This window comes from Xyrauchen texanus, chromosome 8 (genome assembly GCF_025860055.1).
Source record: "Xyrauchen texanus isolate HMW12.3.18 chromosome 8, RBS_HiC_50CHRs, whole genome shotgun sequence".
Classification (NCBI taxonomy): Eukaryota; Metazoa; Chordata; class Actinopteri; order Cypriniformes; family Catostomidae; genus Xyrauchen; species Xyrauchen texanus.
In genome coordinates this window covers 22,009,953-22,027,451 of record NC_068283.1, presented here as the reverse complement: position 1 = coordinate 22,027,451, position 17,499 = coordinate 22,009,953, and the positions used below count along the sequence as shown (strand labels likewise).

The 17,499-nt window shown below is 37.0% G+C and overlaps 1 protein-coding gene and 1 pseudogene across 2 annotated transcripts in view; one reads left to right on the top strand and one right to left on the bottom strand.

Moving 5' to 3' along the window:
• The first annotated feature begins 9,780 nt into the window (after positions 1–9,780).
• LOC127648118 (monocarboxylate transporter 4-like) overlaps positions 9,781–17,499 on the top strand; it is a 153,833-nt pseudogene continuing 146,114 nt past the window's right edge.
• LOC127647191 (casein kinase I) overlaps positions 14,583–17,499 on the bottom strand; it is a 41,248-nt gene continuing 38,331 nt past the window's right edge. For both annotated transcript variants that reach the window (XM_052131304.1, XM_052131303.1), the window contains one exon: positions 14,583–16,636. Coding sequence is in view for 1 of the 2 variants with exons in the window: in XM_052131303.1 (XP_051987263.1) it covers positions 16,586–16,636 (51 nt within the window). In the remaining variant the exon portion in view is untranslated. The remainder of the gene's footprint in view (positions 16,637–17,499) is intronic.

Genomic DNA, 17,499 nt, shown 5'->3' with positions numbered 1-17,499 from the left:
ACGGTACAGGCTGGAGTAAGATCTGCATGTCAGGGTCAGCACCCCAGAGATGCCTCCAGTGTATCTGGAAATGGCGGACCAGCTGGGTAGGATATTACCAAAAGGTAGCGTTCAAGAGGACCTTCAATGTTTGTCCATCTCCCTTCAAAGCACCCGTCTGCCACACAACATCATTTACGCAGATGCCTTGAACAGACTCAAGAGGGGGTTGAAGACTCTGCATCCAGCAACTGTTGAAAAAAAATATCAGGAAATGACAATTCAGTAACTGCTGAGTTTATATATGCTGCCATTTAGGACTGTGAGATATATTGAATATTCACAATGATTTTGCCACTGATATAAAATAAAGCACCATTATGAAAAACAATGCTTTTAATGCTTAGAATTTGAATCCTTTTTAATTTGGCCTTTAAGTGTCTTGCATCTCGAAAAAGGGAAATCAAAAGCATTTTTCATTTAAAAGCAATACATTTCATAATCACACAAAAATGTTAATTGAAGTCTATTTCTTTCATATATTAGACTTTTTTTGTGAAACAAATATGTAGCAAAACATCAATTAAATAGCTGTTTGCTTGAAATGAAAAAATGAAATCCCCCTTTTAAGCTATTTCAGACCAAATACACAAATATTGTGATACAGTATATTTATATCGAATATCATCAAAAGGCTGAAAAATATTAATATTGGAGATATAATTTTTCCACTATATTGCCCAGCCCTACTGCCAATTAGCCCCAGGTTATGTACATGTCTGTCCCTCCATTATCTCTCCAATCCTGCAGCTGAAAGGGACATCTTCATCTCCTTCATCACAAGATACACGAATACGCACTTCTCACATACGCGCAGCCAATTATTTACTACAGGAAAAATCTGTGCATGAAACCACATTGAGTTTGATTAGAAATCTGAGGTTGAGAATGTATTTCAGATGTTTGGTATTATTACAAGTGTTTTGTGGACTCTCACCAGGTAGTCCAGCCATCTAAAGCCCACTGGCCACAACTCTGTTCAAACTGCTCAACCCGCTGGTTATCATATGTTAACGCTTCTGGAAAGACACTGGTAGCTAAGCACACAAGTGTTTGTATTACATTGAATGTGCTTTTATACTTCCCTGTACTTCATGTTAAGCTCTAGACAGGGTCTGTAAAGCGTCGTCCACACTGAAGTACAGATAATGTAGTCAATATCCATTTGTACAGATAAAGTCAATATCCAGTCTATACATTGCTTGCTATAGCAGTGTCTAAACATAATGTTATTCAATCTTTCTCTATTCATTTCATAGTGATTGTCATATGCGTTCTCTATGCGAGGAAAGAATAATTTTTGACACGGGATGTCCCAATACCATTTTTTTGAGAATGACTTTGAGTACCATTACTTCCTTTTCATTACTCGCCGATACCAATACCTTTATTGTTTTATTTTTCTGAATTCCATTTCAACAGTTTATTTTAATTTTAAAACAAAAATTAATTTATTAAAACTTTAATCAAATACAAATAAAACTATACATTTTTGACATAATATCGAGTTATTTTTATAAAATTAAGTGCTTTTCTACAGAACCTCACAGCATAATTCAAAGAACTACATTTGAGTTATTTTTGGTCAAATAAAGTGCTGCATAACGGAGCATCACAGATGTGAGATATTGCTTAAATATAATACAATTAAAATGTATTTATTATTATTATTAGTAGTAGTAGTAGTAGTAGTAGTAGTAGTATTACAGTAAATGTTCCATAACTTTACAGTGGTGATATGTTTCTGTCATACTTTTTTCAATTTAAACTGAGCTTTTATTTTGGTATGTTTCCGTGTTGTTTTGTCAGTAGCTTTTCACTTCCAGGAAAAAAAATTGCAACATGACCCATTAAACTGCAAAAGGCTGCTACTTAATTACATAAATATGTAGTCTGTATGTGCTGCATGCTACAAAGTGAATAAATGCTCTGCTCGCTGTCCTCTGCTATAAACAGAGTGCACAATATTAATGATGGTGTTTTCCATGTATGACCCAAGGAGCTCTAAAAGGTTTTAGCAGCCAGCATTGGCACAACACCTGCTCCACAAGCATGCAGCACATGCTGTGTGTTTATCTAATTAAATTGTAGCTTTTGTGGTTTAATTATCAGAGTAGGACATGACGTGATTTAAATGTGTGAGCTAAATGTTTACATAATGACATTCATACGTTAGATGGTATTGGTTTATAGTATTTGGAGCATTTTTACGAGGACGAGTACAAGTACATTAGCACGGAATCAGACCGATTCCGAAACCAGTATTGCGACATCACTAATTTTGACTGATGCCGTTCTCAGAGAAAAGAAAAAAAGGCAAAGTGTATATTTGTTTCCCTTATCTGTTTGTCTGAGCACTGACATTTCAAATTAAATGTTACAGAGAATTTCCAGCTTATTTACAGTTAAAAGTCCTGCATTATTTTGTCTTTTGGGGGTTATTGGGATTTTATTCGGTTTAGACTCTTGAACAATTATAATGTTGAACATTATTTGACACCTTCAATGTATATCAGTTTAATCGGACCATTAATCGGTTGGCGGCTTTCTTCCAACACCTTATTTATCTATATTGGCAAAATCCCACATCAGTCGACCTCTACCTAACATACAAATGAATAAAAACTACTTTCAATCTGGTTCCAAAAATATAAGTTTTATATTTTATATTTCAAACCACATATGGATGTAGTTTGGATTGTATTTGTAATTTGGATTTAAAGTGTTTTCTTGCTCTTTTCTTGCTAGACTACAAAAAAGTAAACAGATTTGAGTCTGATACCCAAATACTTTCTGTTGAACAAAGCCAGAGCGATTACTCACATGGTATGTCCTCTGTCCCATCAAAAGTGCAAAGAGGAGCATCTATGGCTTTGAGCCCCAGTGACACCTTCACCCCCACAGGTGGCTTGTAGACAAAAGATACAAAAGTTCTGGCAGTCAAAGGAACATGGAGAGAAAATATCCTAAAAAGGCACACAAATTAAGTGTTGGTGACATGTTTTGGTACAAGTTAATCTGACATCCAGTAAACCACCATACCTTGCACAGATTTCAGGGAGTCCAGATGGAAACCTGCCCTCCACCATCAGAGAGTTGCCTCCGATCCAAGCCTCCTCTGAACAGCCACGAGTTTTCAGCCAGCCCCCTTTCTCTATTGTCTCAGAGAGGTACTGAGGCTGGATCTCCTGAGCATTCAGATTGAACCAGCTTTCCTCCATCTCCACCTACACAGTTCAGGTGGTCAGCAGGGCTGGACTGGCAATCTGGCATACTGGGTATTTTCCCGGTGGGCCGACGCACTTTGGGGCCGATCAGATGCGGACTGGCCAGCGGGTGAACTGAGCATTCTGGTGGGTCGACTTGCGAAATGGGCCGAATGGGCAGCGATAAGCTAAATTAAGCCACCGTGTTATGCAGAACGTACCACAAAATGGCGTTATGATACACAGAAAATGCCCGCAAATTTTGGGCTAGTTGCTATATAAAATCCCATGCCGATTTCTCTTCCCAGTCCAACCCTGCCTCCAAGTCAGCAATGACCTTCATCAGCATTGCCGATATTTTCAACAATTCTCACTGAATTTCCCTCACTTCTCTGGCCAAATTGGCTTCAGCTTGAGCACGTAAGCGTCTTTTAATGTCTCCAGAGCCCAAGAATTTTGAATTCTTTAACATATTGTCTTCCTAGAACAGTTAAGGATCAAGGTGTGTAGAATCTCACCTGTTTATGACATAAAAAGTATTAAAACTAGCAAAGTGCGCTGAGCTCGCCGTGCACACATCTCGCATGGTGTAATATTACTCCAAATATAGCACTTTTAATGTAAAAGTTAATATCTGACACTGCTCCTCAATATGAGGATGTCTTTCATTGATAATCAACATGTAAAATTAAAAGTTCTTCTTGGTGTGTAACTCTTGGTGCCAAGGTAAGGTAGACAGATTAGGTATCTATTGTCCATTAGTCCAGTTTTACAAGGGATACAACTTTATTTCAGCATCACCTTTATTTCGATTTTGGTGCCGAATCTCTAGCCAGAAAGGTCTATTTATGATTTCGACAGTGGACGCTTGGATCTTTTCATTGCAGAACATTGCAGTTCTTTCTGAGCCTTTGTGGTAAGAACCCGACTGCCCTTTAAAATCACCCTGGAGGGCATCAGTGGATTTATCCGTGATGTGGTATATGGCACAATCATTTAATTACAAACACACAGCCCACTACTCTTTATGGATGCCAAACAGATCTAATATGGGCCATGTTGCCTATACATTGTGCCCAACGAATCTACGGTAGCAGCCACGAAACACAACAGAGTTTTCAAGCTTGAGCAAACTTTGAAACACTGGTCAATACTGTATGTTGTTAACTATATAGGTATATTCCAACACAATTTAAATATTAATATTTTCTGAATAAATATGTCTAAAAATTTATAATGGCATTTCAGTGAACCACAAGCCTGAATAAGCTCAACAGCCTTTAATGGAAGCATACAAATTTAAGAAAACAACAGAAATAAAGGCATGTCAAATGATAGCAATGACTCAACACATTCTCCTCCAGAAACAAGTTAATATATGTACAACTTGCCCTGTTTGAGTATGTTTAGGATGCCAATTAAACACACTACAGAGAACGGAAACATTGAAATGTACTGTATATTGAATGTGTTACAGTGGTAATCTATATATTAGATTGGTAATAATAACGGATGTATTAGCTTTATGTATTTTTTTTTTTTGACAAAAAAGAATTGGGCTCAGGGATTATAAGGAAATGGATGTTTATAACTTTTGAGGCTCAGACTGTGTAAATGGGAAAAACTTCCATAGACTTCTAGTATACACAAACCTCTCCACTCTTTTAGAAGTGCTCAATTCAGACTGCAGGCCCACATGAGCTCTGAAAGAAGAGAGAACCAGAATCATTGTGGCTCAAATAAATAAATAAACCATCATTCTAAACAAAACAAATGGATTTGTTTGGTGTCATCCTGAATGAAGGAGACAAAAAGCACAAGATGTAGAAAGTGATATATTTTTAACACCTCTCTAATTCAGCAGAGGTTCAATGCATTTTTATCTGCCTGGAAACTGGGGACTTTTCACATGATACCACCACAATTAAGTCTGCATAGGAACATAGTGAAGCTTAAGAGGGCCATCTCCAAGGGATACTGTACACTCATGCAGTGCTTGTTTCATTCAGTTTCATGTGGACATATGTGATTTACAGAATAAACAAGCTGTTCATGTGCTTATAAATTAATAGCATGAAACCTTCACAAGAAACATTTATTCAAATATAATTCTGAGACTCATCAGTTGTACTGTTGTCTTGTTTATTGTGTGTCTAATGAAATAAGCTACTTTCAATGAAAATAACATAAGTTCTCACTTAAATTGGGATGTAAAGTTCCCATTTATTTAATCCAAGAGTGAAAGTGTATAATAACAGCGCGGTTACTGAGATTAGGCCAGTTGTATTCGGCTGGACATGTGACCTTAAAATTCTTCATCTCATGTGAGTGAGTGCTCATGATTTTATACATATCTTTCAAAATTACAATTCATCTCATTAGGAGTAATACATTTTTAATGGTGTAAAATTTAACTGAGTGTTCTTTTAATTGTATTATGTTAATATAATGTGCAAATATATTCTATCTAGACCTGCAGTTCTCTGCAGAATGCAGATTTTACATTGGACTGGTTCAAGTGGCGACCCGACACATTACCAAATTTTTGCATCATACAAAAGTGAGCAAAAATACATTTATTTATGATTGTAATAATAAATTAAACAGTTTTAAACGCTAAAGTGGAGTGGTGGTGGTGTAATGGTCTAAACCACATAACTCTCAATCAGAAGGTCCCTGGTTCGAGCCCCACAGCCACCACCATTGTGTCCTTGAGCAAGGCACTTAACTCCAGGTTGCTCCGGTGGATTGTCCCTGTATTAAGTGCACGTTGCTTTGGATAAAAGTGTCTGCCAAATGTGTAAATGTAAAATGTAAAGCCAATAATTCACTAAACAATTTGTATTTGCTGCAAACCTTGTTTATCCGTATAGCAAGTGAACCCATATTTAATGTAGCCTAGGCCATATTTGTTTCAAATTGTGTCATTTTGTTCATGGCTTTTAAAAGAACAGTTCACCCAAAAATAAAAATTCAAATTTTTCTTGAACCCTAAATATGCATTTTGGACCATCAAATAAATGGAGTACATTTACTTGCATTGTTTAAAGGAGGAGGCCTGAAATGAAATCCTAACAATCTTAAATTCTGTTTTGATGAAGAAAGAAACTCAGATACATCCATGGATGGCCTGAGGGTGAGTAAATTACCAGCAATCTTTCATTTTTGGGTGAACTATTCCTTTAATTTTAGGGGAGCTGATGCCCTGTGAAAAGGGGTCTAGTAACGCCAATGGCAGCAAAAGAATGTTTCTAAATAAAAGCTTTTTTTTCTTCATAATTTATGTTATTTTTTTAAAGTTAATTTGAATCATTTAATATATATATATATATTTTTCATTTCTTATTTAATTTGATTTCTATCAAAATGTGGTCATGGCAGTTTTTCTGAAAGAAAACAACACATTTGAATGTCTTAAGCACGATTTACACATGGTTGGGAACAGGTGTACATTTTGTTTGTACCGACTAACGTTTTGAAAATACGAAAACATTCATGAATCTGAAAATTTATGTCGAATGAAATTTATAAAGAAATCTTGAGAATGTTAATGTAAGTTAAGTCAACATATGAGACAGTTTATATTTTATATGATAAAGAATAAAATGCTTTCATGAAGGTAAAATAATTCTCCTTAATAAAATGAAATCCATAGCACTTTTTTTCCAATTAACATTTTTTATTTATTAGTAATAGATAACAAAGAAAAACAAAACATATATACAGTACAGTGAATCAACATTTAACCCCCACTATTACCCCTCCCCAATCACCAACCCCACCCTGACCCTAAACAAACATCCCTGTGGTCACATACAAGCACACACACACACACACACACACACACACACACACACACACACACACACACACACACACACACACAAATACAGTATCTCACAAAAGTGAGTACACCCCTCACATTTTTGTAAATATTTGATTATATCTTTGTGACAACACAGGATAAATGACACTTTGCTGCAATGTAATGTAGGGAGTGTACAGCTTGTATAACAGTGTAAATTTGCTGTCCCCTCAAAATAACTCCATAACAGCCATTAATGTCTAAACCGCTGGCAACAAAAGTGAGTACACCCCTAGTGAAAATGTCCAAATTAGCCATTTTCCCTCCCCGGTGTCTTGTGACTCGTTAGTGTTACAAGGTGTCAGGTGTGAATGGGGAGCAGGTGTGTTAAATTTGGTGTCATTGCTCTCACACTCCCTCATACTGGTCACTGGAAGTCCAACATGGCACCACATGGCAAAGAACTCCCTGAGGATCTGAAAAAAAGAATTGTTGCTCTACATAAAGATGGCCTAGGCTGTAAGAAGATTGCCAAGACCCAGACACTTAGCTGCAGCATGGTGGCCAAGACCAGTGGATCCTGTTTAAGGACAGGATCCACTCAGAACAGGCCTCGCCATGGTTGACCAAAGAAGTTGAGTGCACATGCTCAGCGTCATATCCAGAGGTTGTCTTTGGGAAATAGACGTATGAGTGCTATACCAGCATTGCTGCAGAGGTTTAAGGGGTGGGGGGTCAACCTGTCAGTGCTCAGACCATACACCGCACACTGCATCAAATTGGTCTGCATGGCTGTCGTCCCAGAAGGAAGCCTCTTCTAAAGATGATCCACAAGAAAGCCTGCAAACAGTTTGCTGAAGACAAGCAGAGTAAGGACATGGATTACTGGAACCATGTCCTGTGGTCTGATGAGACCAAGATAAACATATTTGGTTCAGATGGTGTCAAGCGTGTGTCGGAAACCAGTTGAGGAGTACAAAGACAAGTGTGTCTTGCCTACAGTCAAGCATGGTGGTGGGAGTGTCATGGTCAGGGGCTGCATGAGTGCTGCCGCCACTAGGGAGCTACAGTTCATTGAGGGAACCATGAATGCCAACATGTACTGTGACATACTGAAGCAGAGCATGATCCCCTCCCTTCGGAGACTGGGCTGCAGGGCAGTATTCCAGCATGATAACGAACGCAAACACACCTCCAAGACTGCCTTGCTAAAGAAGCTGAGGGTGAAGGTGATGACTGGCCAAGCATGTCTCCAGACCTAAACCCTATTGAGCATCTGTGGGGCATCCTCAAACGGAAGGTGGAGGAGCACAAGGTCTCTAACATCCACCAGCTCTGTGATGTTGTCATGGAGGAGTGGAAGAGGACTCCAGTGGCAACCTGTGAAGCTCTGGTGAACTCCATGCCCAAGAGGGTTAAAGCAGTGCTGGAAAATAATGGTGGCCACAAAATATTGACACTTTGGGCCCAATTTGGACATTTTCACTTAGGGGTGTACTCACTTTTGTTGCCAGCGGTTTAGACATTAATGGATGTTTGTTGAGGGGACAGCATATTTACACTGTTATACAAGCTGTACACTCCCTACATTACATTGTAGCAAAGTGTCATTTCTTCAGTGTTGTCACATGAAAAGATATAATCAAATATTTACAAAAATGTCAACAAAACAAAATACAAAAAAAATATAAAATAAAATAATAATATAAATAAAAATATATATATATATATATATATATATATACACACACACACTGCAGTTCAAAACTTTGGGGTCACTTATTCATTCTTTATTATATATTTTTTCATCACATTTTAGAATAACAGTAACATCATCAAAAATGTGGAATAACAGAAATGGAACAATGGGAATGTTCTGACTATGTTGTGACAAAACAAATCCAAAATAAATAAAACATTTCCCGAAAGATTTCGGTCAAGAGTTTGGGGCATTGTTTTTACCATTGGGCCAATTTTGTTAGGGTTTAAAGACAGAAATGTGAATTTTATAATCTAATAAAAGCGCTTAATTCTTCTCTTCAAACTTTTTTATTATTTGACCTGTAAAGTTGTTTATATCGTAGTTTACTGGGATTACAGGGTTTACAGCATTACAATGTCATGGCAACAAAGTTGTAAAATTGGCTATTATTTTACACAGAAAAGGTTAGTAAGTGATTTTTCTTCACACTAAAATCATGATAACATGCATATTGTTTACAACTTCGGGCTATACTTTTGTAACCGTGAGTATTTTAATGTTTATGGATTGTACCCCATTCACTTCCATTGTAAATGCCTCACTGTAACCCAGATTTTTTCTTTTTTTTTTTAAGAAAAGGAGGGGTGCTTCTAAATTAATTTTTGTTGCAATCAACATTATGCCACAAATGCTGTTGATTATGCTTAATTGTACTAAACCTGGAATATTCCTTTAATTGAAGAATCCACTTCTTACAGCTGCAGGTATAGGCCTCCAACTAGAGAGCATTATCTGAGCATGTAACTAAGAGGGATCTTTGGTATAAGAGTCCTGAAGTCATTATGATTGAGTTACATACTGAAACAATTTATAACCAATTCACATACAACAGCATATGATAATAACTTTTATGAATATGTTCCCATGGCAGTCGTTATTATTGACATACTGTATATTTGACAACTTATCCCCATGAGAACATGATGTGTAGCTCATCTTTCCACAGCAAAGGAAAGCAGCAGAGCCTCATGGGGGGAGTGGAACTGGATGATGGCTGTAGTGCAGTAAAGACCCCTGATTAAGGCTGGGGTTGGGCTGTGCTCTTTGGTTGCTTCGTCATCACAGGTTTCTCCTACGCCTTTCCAAAGGCAGTTAGTGTGTTCTTCAAAGAGCTAGTTAGAGAGTTTGGGGTGAGCAACAGTGACATAGCCTGGATATCCTCCATCCTTTTGGCAATGCTTTGTGGCACAGGTAATGTATGATCTCTAACAATTACTCAAAATAAATTTTTTACAATGTCACTCAAAACCACAATGTCATTATTCAGAAGTTACAAAAGGGTCAGCGTGTGTTGAATGTGATGTGTGTAATTTCAATGTTAATATAACTTCACTTTTCCCAAGCTTTATATACAGACAAATACAGTTAAAAGTAACTTAAATCCCTCGAAAAGTGTAAACACTGAGGGGCTATCCATGGATATCCATACATTGGTCTTTCTGTGTGAGCATCCCGATCAGCCCGACACAGCATCATCAGCTTTACCAATTGAACGAGTTTGGGCGGGACTATCTGGTTGTCCAACCAATGAAAGGAAGTAGGAGTGTTGGGGAAACCTATTTGAAAACAGAATTCAGAATCACATATAAGTTCAATTTTTCAATAAGTTTTCAATAAGTTCAATATGAGTTCCATTTTAAAATGTTGTCTCGAGATCCCCACATTCTGTTGCGCTACATCTAGTGTCCTGTTTGAAAAGTCCCTTGGCTCAGAGACATGTTGTGACCACAAACATGTCACTTTACAACTGAATTCAGGCGAATACATCTTCTATCTGGGAATTAATCTTAATACCATATATACACACAGCTGTGATTAATGAAAAACACCTATGTGCTGCCAATATTTGAAAGCATGAGGACTACAGTGGTGGAACCATTAAAACGTGCATCACTAAGTTAACGTAGAACTACCTTTTGAAGCGTTTCTTTCCTCATTTTACTATTTACTATGTGAGAATTTGAACTTGCTAAATATTTAGATTTTATAATTTTATGCAGTTAAGTTTAAAATGGGATTTTTTTTTACAGCATGGTATGTACTTTGTGATCAGTTAGCAATAAACTATATAACATGTACTGTTCTGTTTATATTTATTTGTTGCAACCTCTTGTGGACTTAGGAGACAAAGTCGATTGAGGGTGCCCCTGACACATGTAGAATTAAACAGCTTTTTTAAGGTTACTGATATGACTAGAGTTCTCATCTCATGTGAGAGGTCATGATTTTATACATGTGTTTCAATATTACTATTCATTCCTTTAGGAGTAAAACCTTTTTTTAAAGGGGAAAAAATGTCAAAATAATAAAAGCATTGTTCTTTCACACAATCATCTATTGAGAGTCTTTTTTGTCCAAAATTGTCTGTCATATCTAGGGCATCTCTTGGACTCCACTAAGAATTACATGCTTGTCTTCCTGCTGGCTGGGAGTGAGGTTGTAATGTCTGCACTAGTGCTGGCCATATGCAACTGCCTGTTCTTAAAAAAGAAGTTAGAGGCACCAGAGGGGGCTTGAGAGACAGTTGAGGTGAATAATGAATCCAGTACAGCACCTGTTGAGGAGCCTTAAAAGGCTAATGGAAATTCAGAAAAGCCAAATGACCTGGGTGATCTGAGACCTGAGAGTGTGATGGTGGATCCAACTGAGGTGGAAACATTACTTAAAGATAAAGATGAGCAGAATAAAAACATTGCCTGTAGTTCAGAAACTGACCTGTGTGGGCCAAAGGTTAAGACTTTTCTCCTTTAGATCTTTGAAGTTTCTAATCCAGGCCGGAATTTCTGTTTATGTTTTGGCATGTGTGATCCCGCCCAATAACCAATAGTATTTTGACACTGCTGAGTTGCCAGATTTGAACAAGTTTACAGACAAACAACACTGCGTGCTGCAGCCATGGAAGCCACCAAACGAACTGGATCAGAAATAACAGATTCCATCCAACCTAATAAGCCTCACCATCCATCCAAAAACCACCATGACCAGAGGCATAGTAAAACAAGGATAAATGTTGGAGATGTCTTTGAAAGATGGAAACAGCTTAAACAGAAATTATTTAAAACAGATTCTGAGTAGGCAAATTTTTCCATTGTGTGTCCTCATTCTGGGAACCCGCATGAGCTTCGAGTCTGGGGCAGACAACTCTTCTTGTTGTCAGTCTCACATAGAGCACCTTTAAGGCCAACCAACAGCATTTGTGGCATAATATTGATTACCACAAAAATGTATTCTACTCATCCCTCGTTTATAGTGGAGCCATTATAATGGAATTGAATGGTGCATGTCATTAAACACTAAAATACTATTAAAAAAATGTAGCGTGATAAAATTACTTACTAACCTTATCTGTGTAAAGTTATATCCAATACCGGGATTATAAACCAAATTGTAACATTGGATGACCTGGTTTACACAGATATGCTTAAAATATGGTTAATTTTATTTTCACTGAAATAATGTTATAATTTATAATGTTTACATCCTTTGACTATACTTCTGAAACCATGTGTATTTTGGCATTTATGTACTTGCCCCATTAACTTCTATTTTAAGTGCCTCAACACTGATTTCTTGATTTCTTTTTATTTTAAAGCAATAATTTTTTTGGTGGAAATCAACAGTCACAAATACTGTTAATTGAGCTTAACTTGTATTGAACCCAGAATATTCCTTAAAAAATATACTGTAATGCTGAAATGTTGTCCTAGCATAGCAAAGTAGAGAGCATGCATCTCTGCATTTACACTTCATATTTTTTAGAGCTATTCCGCAATATACATTGGCAGCCAAAAGTTTGGAATAATGTACAGATTTTGCTGTTTCAGAAAGAAATTGATACTTTAATTCACCAAAGTGGCATTCAACTGATCACAAAAAATATAGTCAGGTCATTACTGATGTAAAAAAACAGCACCATCACTATTTGGAAAAAGTAATGTTTGATCAAATCTAGACCTCATTTCCAGCAGCCATCACTCCAACACCTTATCCTTGAGTAATCATGTTAAATTGCTAATTTGGTACTAGAAAATCACTTGCCATTATATCAAACACAGTTGAATGCTATTTGGTTTGTTAAATGAAGCTTAACATTGTCTTTGAGTTGCCACAGTATGGCATGTCTTAAGGTCAATATTAGGTCAAATATGGCAAAGAAAATGTACTTTCTCTAGAAACTATTCAGTCAATCATTGTTTTGAGGAATGAAGGCTATACAATGCTTGAAACAGCAACAAAACTGAGGATTTCATACAAAGGTGTACACTTCAAAGACACAACTGACTCTAACATGGACAGAAAGAGACTGTCATTTTGTTATGTTGCAGCCTTATGCTAATATGCTTTCAATTATTTATTTATTCATCAATCTACACTCCATACCCCATAATGACATAGAAAAAAACAGATATTTAATAATTTTGCATATTTAAAAAAAAAAAACTGAAATATGGCTTGGTTTAAATTCATGGCTTAGTTTTTGCTCTGATATGCTTTTTTAGCTGTTAAGACAGGTGTGTGCCTTTCCAAATCATGTCCAATCAATTGAATTTGCCACAGGTGGACCAATCATAGTGTAGAAACATCTAAATGTTGTTCCAGAGAAATGGGATGCAACAGAGCTTAATTTCAAGTGTCATAGCAAAAGGTCTGAATATTTATGTCAATGTTATTTCAGTTTTTTTTTTTTTATAAATTTGCAAAGTTATAAAAAACAAAATCATTGTCATTATGGGGTATGGAGTGTAGATTGATGTGAATTTTTTAATTTTTTTTAAAAGCCTTTTAGCATAAGGCTGCAACATAAAATGTGAAAGAAATGAAGGGGTCTAAATACTTCCTGAACGCACTGTGCGTGTGTGTATATAATTTGTGAAGTACCAAGACTGAATTGCTAATTTTCAAACATGGTTAAATTGATGCTTTTTATTAGAAAACAAAATCACAGAAAAGAATGCCTGTGTATTTTAGCATTTCATTGGGAAAGGAATGAGATTTGACAGCACTGCTCAGTGGCGTTAGTTCTAATTTTACACGTGCATCAAGAAGAAAAATCTCTGCTTGTACCATCTGGATTACTTAAAGGACCAACATCATTGAACTGCTCACCACCTCAAAGACAAAGATTTTGTCAGTGCAGCTAAGAGACGCAAAGACTATGCAGCCCCAGAATCAGACACACTGACTTTCTACAGTGCCTATCTGAGTCAGCCACAAACAGAGGACCTGCCAAATTAATATATAACAGCTAATTATTCTTTATGGGTATACATACAAATACAAAATACAACAACAAAAAACTAATACACACTGTTAAATGGTCTTTTCTCTGGTAATTCAAAGTACAGAGATTATTTACCTTTCATTTTTAAAATGTGCAATTGGTTTCAGTTTTCAGATTGCTTCAGAGCATAACTGGATATTGACCATTTCTGTGCTGAAAACACAACTAAATCTGAAGACACATAATTGCCTTATATTATATTTCACTAATTGTTTCATGATCAAAACAACAGTGATTCATAAAGAGCAAAACTAATTAAGCACATTATTTCTATTACTACTAATTAAGCCCTTCTGAGCAAACTTCATCCTTTCCATCTGTTTAAAAAAATCTCCATTACCACATTTTACAAAACGATGACGTCAGGAAATTGAAAATGTGAAAACGTGTGGATGTGGCCTACCGGTAAACAGAAAGAAATACTTTCCCCTGTTAATGGTTAGGGTACCAAGATGTAGAGTAAAAACCATGGAAAAACAATCAAGACTTACAAGTACTTATTAATTTATTTACACATTTTAAAATACACAAATACAGTGGCAATACAAATGAGGAAAATAAAATCCCCCAGGGGAGGAAGATTTCCATAATTCCACCTGATACAGCACAGTGTAATGCTTGTGTGAAGCAGGACTGGCCAAGCAGTCATGTGTAAAATGAAACAGAAAATGAAATAGAGAAATCCATAATCAGTCTATCCAGACAAGAGTGCACTTGTGCCTACAATTAAACAAGTACTGGAGCAACCGCTTATGTGAGACCACCAGTGAACAGAAAAAATACTAACTTAGCAAATCTAGAATGGAACAAAGTCCCTCACACCTCTCTAAGCACTAGCCGTTTCCCCATACTCACAATACACACACACAGACAGTGGCTATGAAAAATGGTACTTTGCCATCACTAGAAACATCCTATATACACATGACAACAGAATTTAAGAGTTTCACCACTAGTCCCCCCCACCCCATGACTACAGAATAAGCCTACACTCTACTATGCTGAATGATATGGAAAGGCAGGTTGCCATCCACTTCCTCTGTGACTTGTAGCACCAGTAAGTCAAAGAACCACACTTCTGAAACAAGGGAAAAGTAGTACTTTGAAAATAAAGTTGGAAAAAGAAAAACTTGCATCTCAATTTCTAAAAGTGTCAGTAAAAAGAAAATCAATCAGGCATGGCTTCAATGATGGCTGGTATACACTCAAATGAGACAAGCTGGGCTCGAGACATCCATTTCTGGATCCGAATGCACATTTAAACAAATAAGTCTGTCCAAACTTATGCTCAAGTCTCTCAAGTTAGAACAAGTGTTAATACAATGTTCATACCCTCCTTTGGAAAGATGAAGCCCTTTTTCACATTATAGATGTCCTACTATAAATGTACTTTAGTGAATGTGGACACTGTCCAACAGTCTTAATCCAACCATATATGCACCTGCATTGTTGTAAAACCACTAACCTTAGTTTGGGGGTAAAAAGAATCAATCAGCAACATTAATAACATCAACATCTCTACAATACAGGCATTTCACAGCTTTCAAGAAACAAATGAATAGCTTACGGGAACGCAATAAAAATCAATGAGCAAGTTGAGTTAAAGGTTGCCAGATTGTTTGGTGCAAAGAAAACTAAAAAATCTCATCTTAAAATGTGTATTAGTACGAAGGTGGTATTGTGGTGCCATTTACAAACCTTTATTTTGCTGTACGTTTCTTTGTCTGGCCTTCCACATAATAAACTAGAAAATGACATAAAAAGGACATAGTCTTCATCCTGCCACATAATCTAACAAGCTTTCAAATCCATTTAATTCTGCATGTCAGTTTCAGTAAGCTTTTTAATGCTATTAAAAAATAAAAATTCACCTGCAAAAGACTGAAGCCAGTGTGAAATCAATTTAATCTGTTGTATACAAGCAAAAGGCCAAATAAAAAGGTTAATGGTAAGCAAAATGTCAATGACTATCAGTACAGCTGCATTCCAAGTTGTGTAAAAGTAATTTTTTGCAACAGGAGAGGGTGAGCTGCAGTATCAGAGCAGATGCACATGGCTTCAGCCAAAACGCTCTGTTTGTGAAGAGGCCCCTGGATGGCAGGAGGTTGGCCCTCTCCTCCTGGAGTATCGGGGCAAAGGCAGCGATGGCCAAAGTATCAAGCCCCCCACTCTGTCTGTTCCGTCCCTCCCATCTCGCCACAGATCTTCTGGCAGAAAGTGATGTTAAAAAGCACAATTCATGTGCCTTTGTGTCTATTAAGTTGTGTGCATGTGCGAAAATGTTTGAGTGTAGAATGCCAAAACCACAAAAACTGTCCATTTCATGAGTTTGCGTGACACTCGAGTGTATTTAATTTTGAGAGGAAGGATGGAAATAATTTCTGAATAGAATTGATTTGCTGAGGTTGATTTCACATGGTTAGAGACTGCTGGAGAATCCTAGTGCAGATCAGGGCCGTAGGTTGGTCTGCTCTTGAGGAGAATGTAGGGTCTCATCGAGGGACTGCAGACTGCAGGCCACTTGGAGTGACACGAGAAAGAGCCTGGGATGGAGGAAGAGAGCCAGACAAACCAGTTAGTTTCGGATTTCAACACAATATGGCACAAACCAAACTGAGATTGTTGCCGTTCACAACTTCCTAGGAGTAAATTCCTCAGACTCTCATGTAATGCCTGTGACCACAGTGACCGATAACAATAATAAACATTAAGACTTTGTATTTCATCTTTAATAATTACATTTCTAAACTAAATGTATTATGTAACACTGTCACTGTATTTATCCTCTTAAATATGTGTCATCAAAAAATCTCTAGCTCAGTATTGATTCCTTCGCTCAAGCACTTAATAGGTGTTGTCTCGCACTATATGGCCAAACAATACCCCTATTTACTGCCATTTTACATACACAGAGAGGTTAAAAAATAGCCCTATTCTCCTTTAAGACGTGACAATAAACATCCACTATTATGATTGTCTCGCTGTCCTTCACTGACCTGCTCTCTACTTGCTAGCTGACTGCTCACCACTATTGGGCGGGGCTACTAAGGTGATAAAGTAAAGTAGGCTTTGATGAATATGTCTACCACAGTGTGACATCACAATGTGGAGGAAGTAGAGAGCAAGTCATTTTGACAGCTTGGTTTGAAAAAAAGGCTTTTTTTTGCAGTGAGGAGGAAACTTTCGGTATGTTTTTAAAGTACAATGACCTTTTATGTCAACAGATACAGACAAAATAAAATGTTCTGTGTGTACACTTCTTGTCTATTTGTATGGGTTTGCCCGATGTGGAAAACAAATACAGAGTTACTGGAACGTAAGCTGTCCAGAACAAAATCACTGGGCATAGAGTGGGTGAACATGCAAGTAAAATGCAGTTTGACATTCAGGTTCAAGATAGCAACTT